Source organism: Alligator sinensis, unplaced genomic scaffold (genome assembly GCF_000455745.1).
Source record: "Alligator sinensis unplaced genomic scaffold, ASM45574v1 scaffold377_1, whole genome shotgun sequence".
In the NCBI taxonomy this organism is placed as follows: Eukaryota; Metazoa; Chordata; order Crocodylia; family Alligatoridae; genus Alligator; species Alligator sinensis.
Window position 1 is genome coordinate 374,600 of NW_005842047.1, and position 10,135 is coordinate 384,734.

Below are 10,135 nucleotides of genomic sequence, written 5' to 3' on the forward strand. Positions count from 1 at the left end.
TAGCTTCTCTATAGGTTCTTGGAACAACCTTAAAGACTTTCTTATTTATAAGTTTATTATTTTGGATAGAACAAGTGTATGGGCTTGTGAAGGCACAGCAGAGAGACAGTTTCTGACCAGTCCCTGCCATAGTCTTGATTGGACTTGCTGCCCACAATGATAGGAGACAGGTGAAGGAATGCAAGGTTGACAGGGATGATCACACAGCAACTTGGTACATACTGGGAACATACACACATACAGCTAATGCAACACAATAAATTCTGGTGCATACAGCACTGGAGTTTATTGCTGCCAAGTAAAATGTTTACATGTGTGCCCAGGACTTCAGGATGTTAAGCCAGGTCAGAGCAGCTATGGCTGACAGGGTACCCAAGGGTCAGCCTGCTAGCCCAGGGCTACTCTGCCCTGGCACAGTGTGCTGCAGAGGGGCTGGCTGGGGCATGAGAGTACTCTAGTGTGCGGCTCGCTGGCAGGCAGCCCCTGCACTGAAGCATCCTCATGCCCCAGCCAGCCTTGTCGGCATCTATATGTGTGCTGCTGTGCACTAAAGAATGCCGCTGTTTACAAGTACTAATTTATGGTGGAGTTAATTAGTTTACTGAGGCCTAATAGAACCACACATGTAGATGCTGAGACTTTACTGCAGAACTAATTAGTCAGCTCTGCAGTAAACATCTCATGTAGATGAGCCCACTGAAGTCCAGATTCTAATCCACCTATTAGGCATGTAAGTGGATTTGGGTGCCAAAGTGTAATCTATTTCACCCTACTCAAGTCCACAAAAAAGAATGAATTCAACAGGTAAGTGGGTCATCTGCTTCTTCACTACTTTTTTTGTAAATCAATAATAAAGTTAATTATATGTTACTAAAGTAGGTACATTAATGGATTTTCAAGGATCTGAACAAGGAAAAATAGAATTGTACTTAGACACCTAAGCCAATTTAGACACCTAATAGACAGAATATAGGAGCTTTGGGGAAGGTGGTGGTGGTTGGTGGGGACCACCTGAAGCAAGGTATGGATAGACCTCTGGAAGAAAAATGAAAGAGACATTGAGGCTGGCATCATTTGGTAGAACAGACAGTATGGGTAAAACAGAGAAAGAAATCAAGTTTGAATAGCAAGCAGAGGTTGAACAATGTCTTGAGGAATGCTGAAGTTCTGGTGAGTGGAGTTAGCTTTAACTAAATAGGCTCTGAGACGAGATTACCTATGTAAACTTAACTAGCCCAAATCATTGACAATTTCAGGCTGTTAGATGCACATTTGCCCAACACGAAGGATGCTCCCTGGTATCTGCACACCCATTTTCTGATTGCTCAATGTACATTCAAAACACTTCAGGTTAACTAATAATAGAAGGAACCTGTGACTGATGTGTTGGGTGCTATTTAACTATTTTTCCTTCTTCCATTACATCAATAGTCAACCATTAACTTTCCTAAACATCAGAACCCATAGATTGTGGGAATTTACATGTATTTTCAACTTATGGATCATTCTTATTAAAAATATCTAGTGTTTGTATTAGATAGAAGTGAGTTTATATTAATGTTTACATTTAGTATGCTGATGAAGGCAGTGGCATAATGTGTTGTTCAAAATAACTGAAATTTAACATATTGACTTATAGCTGTGGACTGTATTTGCGTAAATGAACGTAACACTGGGTGAGACAATTGCCACAATTTGTGCATTTCTGTTGGCTCAGCTGTGAACTTTGGAATAAATTCTTTCTTGTACACCAGTGTAAATCTGCATTCACCTCAGAAGACTTGTTTTGCATTTACCGTGAGGCAAGAACATGTTTTTTACCTTTTGGGTTTAAAGTTTTTAAAAACATTTTAAAATTGTATTATTTTTAAGTGATTCCATCAAAGAACCATCCACTGGGCAATTATGTTTCCTATTCAGCTCTCTTTATTCCTTTATTTTCAGTTAAGTTATTAATGTAATTACAGTTACACTTCTGACTTCAAATCTTAATTTCTCTAATATCCTTGAAATATTCAGAGACTACATTATGCTGTCTTGCTGCACAAAACATATCTGCACTGTGTCTGCTGAAAACAGTGTTCTATTCCTCTTATGATTAGTTGAATTTTATATGATATTGAAGAAAGATTCTTTGCAAGATGTTAGGACTTGTATGAACACAAAAGTTGCTTTAGATTTACTACAAGTATGGTATTAACCAACTGCAGGTTTAAGGAATAACACTTTTTCTGTTGCTTACAACTTGGCTTAAATTGGTTTATCTTGCACTTGTACTAATTAAAGTGAGGGCAGAAACTGGCAGCATGTATAAATAATTCTAAGAGAATTTTGGCTCAAGTAAAAACATAAAAAGTTTTGAAAATTGTTTGAGTCTGTTTCCTGTGAGAATGAACTGATATCAGGATTTTCTTCGAAGATATTTCTCTCTGTGCATAGACTGGGGAGCAGTTGGGACTCATGCAGAGATAAATATTTTGGCAGAAGTCTTACTGCTGATGAAATTTTGGATTAAAAGTACATTGCTCACTTTGTGTGACATTCGGTCCTCTAAAAGGATTAAAAGTAAATGTAGTCACCATTCAAATTGTACACATGCATCAGGGGCTTCTGCTACATTTGCATACTGCACAAGGTCCTCGATTATTTTTTTTTCTTAAGGAAAGGAATTTCTTAAAGAAATCTCATTATTATGGAGATACATTCTCCATCAGCAGAACTTGATTTGGGTGGGGGGGCACGGTCCTTTACTAAAACTTTATTCTAAGTATTTTATACAGCTTCCATTGACTCTCTTGGGAGTTGGTAGCTAAAATTCCTACAACACTAAGAGTTGTAGGGTACGCATTTTTTTGTTTTTTGCACAACAGAATTTGTTTCTGGAAGCTTGTGCTTATGACTGTCCATGAGAAGCACAAAGCTATTCTCCAGGCTGAAATTCTGCCAATATGTTTGCAGGTTGTTTTGAGCTTGAGGCAAGAACAAAGCCAAAAGTTTTTCAAATGCCTGTATTCTGAATTCAGTTGTTTATTCCAAAAGGGAAGGTATTCAGGGGAAAAAGTTGTAATGAGCACAGAAGAGAAGTAGTACATTTTAAGCCCTTAACTTTTTTTTCTCTTTCTTAAAGTTTCACCTTTGGCTACAATTAATCTCTTCCTACACTCTTGAGACTTTGTAGTGTAGATCTTTTGAATGCCAACAACAGAAAAAGTTTCCTTGCCAGATTGTTATTGATACATCTCTCTCAGTTTCCATGTACTAAACTTCAGGAAATATTATGGCATGTGACAATTATGGCATGTGTCACCTGGCACTTGCCTTCTGAGAAAATGTTAATATTTAGAGGTCTTTATTATTTCTATTCAATGTAATTTGCTTGTTATTGGAATGTAGGCATCCAGCTTAGCTGGGGAAGGTAAATACATCTTACCTGTGATTAGGGAGACTCATTCAACTGACCACAGTTCATATGTGAAACTGAAAATATTATTTTTATCTATTTCAATATTGCCTAGAGCAGTGGCTGGTGGCTTGTGGCACCATTGGATGCAGCCTGTGAAGCTGGGGTCTCAATGGTGGAGGACCTTGTTAGTGTTCTGTTAGGAGGGGTCTTTTCCTGTGTGGCTGGTAGGCTGGTCAGCAGGGAGTTTTCCTGTGACATGATGCCCTATAATTTGCCCATGGTGTCACATAGGATGCCTAAGTGAGATGCCTGTAGCTTCTGAGTGCTTGGGAGGAAACTAAATCAGAATAAACTGGTTTTGATAGATGCCCTACGAAGAAGTGAGCTTTTGGGAAGACAAATTTTGACTCCTCCATGCAGTTGTTGGGCACATATAAAACATATCACTGATGCTGGGCCAGATATTGGCCTCCTACACATGATTTCCATCTGGTTTATTACACTGTCTGTGAAGGGCCTTATTAAGTTGCTCTGTTTTACAGATGGTTCTGCTGCACACTCCTTCATCTCTGGGTGGGCATTTATACACCCAAGTAGTCTCATGAATGATGCCATGCACTGGGAAAGCCTTGAACTGATTTTGGTGGGCTTTGGATCAGACCTTTGTTGTAGCTTAACTGAGACTGAATAATTGCAAAGTTTTACCGTGTGTGTAAGCAGTTCACAGTCTGGCCTGGGGTAACATATCTTACTGTGTTTGGTTGATTTATTATACTCTATTATATTTGTTTTGCTTCCTTATTACAGTAATTCACTGATAAAATGAAAGACACCCTGAGTTGGGCATGTAGATTACTTAAGGACAACTGCTGGTGGGACCCTCAAAGAGAAGGGTTATAAGTTCGGTCCTCAAGGGCTGACCCAGGCATAAAACAATGACATTTTAGAACAGGGAGGGCCTGCTCACTTTAGCTCAGGAGTTTCTGTCTCTGTCTCAACACTTGGCAAATTAGGACTTGCCCGAGCTAATAGCGGCACTAGAGGCTTAAGTCAAGGTCTATTGGAAGCAATGGAAGTCTTCCTTGGGAATTCAGTTGCATATCGATCTGGCCCTGAAAGAGCAAAAGGACCAGACGTTGCTTTTTTATTTATTTATTTATTTTCTGAAAATGTCTTTTTATCAAGGTATTGAACCTTTACAAAGGGGAGAAATAACCATGTAATGTTTATGTCTAATTTAATAAAACCTCACTCTGGCATTCACAGGGTTTCAGCAGCATGGAAGCAGAACAGAATTTCTTGATCTTATACTATATAATTATTCAAACAGCTCATTCTAATGTCTTCACTTGCACAGACCAGGTACTTATGCTGCTCATGCATATGCATTGTACTTATCCTTGGGATAAGAAAGAGGAATTGCTATTTTTCTTTCCAAACCAATTTTCATTTACAGAAGCAATATGAAAAGCAGAACTTGATCACAGTAAAATAACAAGATAAAATTACTGCTGTTTAATTAGGTTAATTTATTTCTTTGATTCTGCAATTATTTTACATTACCTGGATTTGGTTTTCCAGTGCGATATTGACTTGAGCTGAAAAACCTGCAACAGTAAACATTAAGTATCACTAAAGCGTAATGTTCACATTCTCTTTCCATGAACTGGGAGCAGGTAGCAATACAGGCTATTAAGTTTTGTGCTCCTGTAAGGAATCTGCAAAATACATTGGGCCAAATCCTCAGCTGGTATAAATTAGCACGGCTTCAATGGAGTTTTGCAAACTTCATCAATAGAGGATTTGGCCCTAAGTCCCTCCACAAAGCAAAATCATTCATTACCTAAGTATAAAATCATTAAACTTTTCCATAGCTCTCTGTTATGCTCAGTAATTACCTTGCCAGCCTGTAATGCAAAAATTTGTGAACCATTTAAAGAAGATAACAAATCAGTTATTTAAATGGACCTGTTTTCCTATTGCCTGAAAAACAAATACTTTTCACACCCTCCAGCAAGTTTCCATAACTCTGATTATCCATTGTTACCATTAGAATAGAACTGAACAGACATAAGTCTCCTACAATTCTGGATTTAGTGTAAAGGGGGGAACTGTTTGCTGTCTTTTAATCTGAGATGGTGGTGTGTCGGGGGACAAGAAGGGGACACATTTTACAAATTAAGAATGTTCAGACAAGTTAGAAATTCAAAGAATAGTAGCTCCAAGGCTGTTTCTAAATTTCCATTAATATTTTAGCAGAGCACCAATACCAATTCAGTGTTACATTTAAAATGATTGCCTATTACATTCTGCATTTCCCCATCCTTGGTCTTTTTGCAATGCTTTGTGTTGTCAATTCCAGGGACTCGTTCAGCACAGTTTGTGTTCTATACGATGTGAACACACATGACTCTCATCAATTTTAATAGGAATGGGAAATGCTAAGTACTTCGACAGAGGTGCTCAGTACCTTATAGGATGGTTGCTAATGCTATGGTTAAGAAGTTTATTCAAAATGGATAAAAACCAGAGTATAATGTGGCATACTGATAACGATCTATAAAGAAATTTAAACGATCATGGGAAATAAACATAAAATCCCCTCTTACTCTTGTATTATTGGTGTTAGCTGTACACCAAGATCCTCGCAATGAAACCATCTTTCAAAGAGGACATCGGTAGATTCTTCAACATAATATCTGAAAAAAAAGTGATACTTCATTTTGTTGAATAATGGATAAGATTTCCCCAAGAAAGCAGATTATTATATTATTCCTAATGATGACATACTATTTTATTATGAAGTACAATGTATTAGGGAGACAGAGGCCATCTCCGTGTGATAAGCTTACTGTGTCACAGAGTTGTATTGTCAGGTACGCTATGAAGTTCAGGTATGCTATGGAGCTCTGGGCAGGCTTTTGCTTTCTTGAGAGGCAACGTAGCACGTGCAGGCTTTTGCTTGCTTGAGAGGCTTGAGAGGCAATGTGCACGTGGTCACATGCTACTTAGGACAGGGGTTGGCAACTTATGGCCTGCAAGCCAGATCCAGGTCACAGAACCACTGGCTCTGGCCCGCGGAGCCAGAAAGGAGCTGGAGTGGGGTGGGGAGGGGGGTGCTGCACTGGGGCTAGGCAACTGGAAGCTATTTCTGTGCCACCATTGTTTCTTCCCTTCCCCAGCTCCCCAGCTGCAGCAGAACTGAGCCAGAGCTGAACTGAACTGATCCGGAGCTGGGCAGCATCTGCAGGCAGTCCGCAATCACTACTGGTCACCGCCAACACTGCCGGCGGTGTCTGTGGGTGGTCACCGACGACTGGTCAGCGCTCGCCACCCCCCCCCAACTCTGACAGCGCTGTGGCTGCCTGTGGCAGCTCCCCACTTGCCTCCGCCATGCTCCCACCGCCGACAGTGCTGCCGCCACCTGTGGGAGCTCACCGTGCCCCCCCAGGGTCTGGGGGCATGTGGCGTTCATGTATCAGGGGAAAGTCATTGACAGCTTCCAGTGCCAACCTTCCAGCAGGTTGTGGTACAGCAATCACTTGCTGAACATCCTGGTGACAATCTGAAGGATATATATTAGCTTCAGTGTTGACAGCTTACTCCGCTTTACAATGACTGTGGTTGCTGTGGTCAACACTAGGCTGAAGACTCACTCATAAGTGATTAGCTCATACAATGGTAGCCATTAGTAGACTCCCAGATACTTGTCAGGGGTCATTGGCAAGCTTGCTTAAAACATCAGACCCTTAAATATATTTCCCAAATCACTGAATGGTGATATCATCAACAGGGTGATGTCATTACCCAAATCTGGTGTATTCACAACTGGTGTCAGTAGAGCCTTGTCAGTGGAACTCTAATGAATGCCAATACTTCATTCCAACTTAACTTTGTCCAGTGGATCACACCTCTGATTTTGGCTTTGGGTGTGCAGACAGCATTGATGTAAAATTACCTGAGATTACTTTAGTAGTGAGCTTTGTAGGCATTGATGATACGTATTTCTTTGCTTGCAGGTGGTTGGTGGCAGGGGTATATCAGGACATTTGTCAGGTCCTTGGGGATGAAATGATGAGGTAGATTGTCCATCAGGAACAAAAGGTGGCATTTCTTATGTTTCATTCTCAGTTTGGATGCTCATAGGAATTTGGGCTGCATTTCATTCATTCTCAATGCTTCCACTGTCATGTAATAATTGCAGTACAGTTGCTGGTTGAATTGCTTTACAAATTCTTCCCTTTACCAATGATGATTGGCCTCAGTTTATCTGTGTTGTCAGTGTTTGCACATTGCCCAACAGATAACTGTTCCTACTGCTTTTGACCCCTTTTAGTTTGTCCAGTGTTGGCATTAACTTGTCAGGCAACATCTGGGGAAAAAAAATCACCTCATTTAAATTGTAGATGGCATGGTATGAGTGCTGCTTGAGCTACTGCTGTATCATCCCTTGCCTCAAGTCAATTGACATCTAGTTCTCCCTGAATACTAAAGCTGCCCATTAAAATCAAGGAAGTCTCCAACTCTGAGCTGTGTATTGAAATATTTTGCTTTCTCAAACAAGACTATCATCAAAATAACAATGCTCTGTGGCCTAGCATTCTTCTGGATGATAGAGATGCACAATGCACAGGTTCTTAGGAGTGCCAGCACTGTTTTCGTCCACCTGTTAGGGTACCAGGACATAGGAATACTGATCCAATGGTGAGAGTTAATATTTGTCACACAGCCAGGAGACAAGCTAGATAAGGAAGCGTATCAGGAAGCCAAGAGTCAGAATCAGAGTGTCCTGAAGCAAGGCAGCTAACACTGAGGGAAGCCTATTAAACAGTCTGTAGTCCACTGTCCCAGATTCACTGATAGAGGCAGTATGCTCCTATTGAAGCCCATCAGGATATAGATCCTGATCAGCCCATCAGCATATAGATCCTGATACAACTCAGACAGACAATCAATTGAGTCAGGGCTGGCTGTTAAGGCATTCTGACACATGCATTCAGGTGAATATTGCCTCAGGTGTAACAGCTAAACAGATGGCTAAATTTGGCACTAAATGGGTTCCCAGTTTCTTGGTACATTTTTATAGAATTGTTTTCATGAAAAATACAGGTAAGTTTTTTAAAAATTACCATTATCCAGACACTTTATGAGATTGAATGTAATGGCTATCTCTTGCATCTTTGATTTGCAACTCCATAAATATGGTTATGCGGTTTATCAGGCAATGTGGATTTAGTCATGGTGAGAATGCCCTTGATGTACAGTGATAGAGCCATGCAATTACTGGGGCAATTATAAGTATCCTCTGCCTTGAGATGCATGCAGCTCAGTCAGTAAACAGTTACTGCCTGTCCACTGTTTGGCAAGTTATCAGGGGAAAATTACACAGGTCATATATCTGAACAGCTACTGTGTCTGAACAGCCACTGTGAGAAGGGTGAACAATGAGTTTGGCTGTTAGAGGTAGTTAACCTGACAGGAAATCCATTCCTAGGCAGCTAATGGTGAAGTGAGTTTGAAACTAGATGCAAGATAATGAGCATAATCTATATTTATACTAGCATAAGTATTTTATGGCATATCTAAAATCTAATTTACATACTGATGTAAAAATAAGACCTCATGGATGTTCAAACAGTGATGTAGCTGGCAATGGGAATTCAGATGAGGCCCAATTTATGAAGAATGGGCAATGACCAAAGGTCTGACATCACAACAAATCATTTATATTGCAAACAATTTAAAATGGTCTCAAATCTGGGTTGACCCATGTGCTGACTGGGTGGGCTCTGACCTACCCTCCTCTGTCTACAGCATTTGCATCTCAAGAGGGAAAGCAAATTTTTTTTTTTTAAATTAAGATTCAGACTATCAGATTCAGGAGGTTAAGAATGGAGTTAAGCAAGGCTGTATCATCATTCCAACATTCTTCTTGATATTCTTTACCATGATGTTACATCTGACCACCAATAAGCTTCCAGTTGGAGTGTAGCTAAAATACTGAATGGATGGTAAATTGTTTAATCTCAGCCAACTCCAAGCCAAAACCAAGACCATCCCAACCTCAACCGTCAAGCTCTGGTACACTGATGATGTTGCAATGTGTGCTCACTCAGAAGCAGATGTTCAGGTAATTGTCAACATCTTTACTGAGGCATACAAGAAAATGGGACTGACTCTTAACATTCAGAAGACTAAGTTCCTTCATCAACAAGCTCTTAATGAGCAGTAGGGCTGTGTGAAACAGCACTGTTCAGTTTCAACTTGCATTTCAACAGAACAGCATTTCATTTTGAATTTTGTTTCAATTTGAAACTGCTGTTCCGTTTCATTTCGTCGAAAGTTTCACTGTTTTGATGCTGTTTCAACGTTCCACCCATAGGCTATAATGGGGAAGCTCAAAACAGCCTATAACTTTGTCATTGCTGGCCTGATTTGGATGAAGCTTGCAGGAGTCATAGCCCCTTCTGAGACCATGAAGCCTGCCAAGTTTCAAGGAGATCCGTGCAGGGGTTTGGGGGAAACTGCACCTCAAGCTGCAGACAAGCAAAACTCGTGACATGGGTGACACTGTGTGCCAAGGCACAGCAGGGTGAAAGCTGCAGCTTGCTAGCCCCTGCTGAGGCTACGAAGCCTGCCAGCTGTCAAGGAGATAGGGGCAGGGGGAGTCTGGGTTCTGGACGGCCCTTTACCTCTAGCAGCTGACAGGGGAAACGTGAGACATCGGTGTGT

General features: G+C 40.6%; 1 protein-coding gene across 11 annotated transcripts in view; it reads right to left on the bottom strand.

Moving 5' to 3' along the window:
- Window positions 1-10,135, bottom strand: part of HAAO (3-hydroxyanthranilate 3,4-dioxygenase) — a 74,548-nt gene that overhangs the window by 23,688 nt on the left and 40,725 nt on the right. For all 11 annotated transcript variants that reach the window (XM_025203222.1, XM_006022838.3, XM_025203220.1 and 8 more), the window contains 2 exons: window positions 6,013-6,102; window positions 4,967-5,010 (listed from right to left, as the gene is read on the bottom strand). In XM_025203222.1, the coding sequence (XP_025059007.1) occupies window positions 4,967-5,010; window positions 6,013-6,102 (134 nt within the window). The remainder of the gene's footprint in view (window positions 1-4,966; window positions 5,011-6,012; window positions 6,103-10,135) is intronic.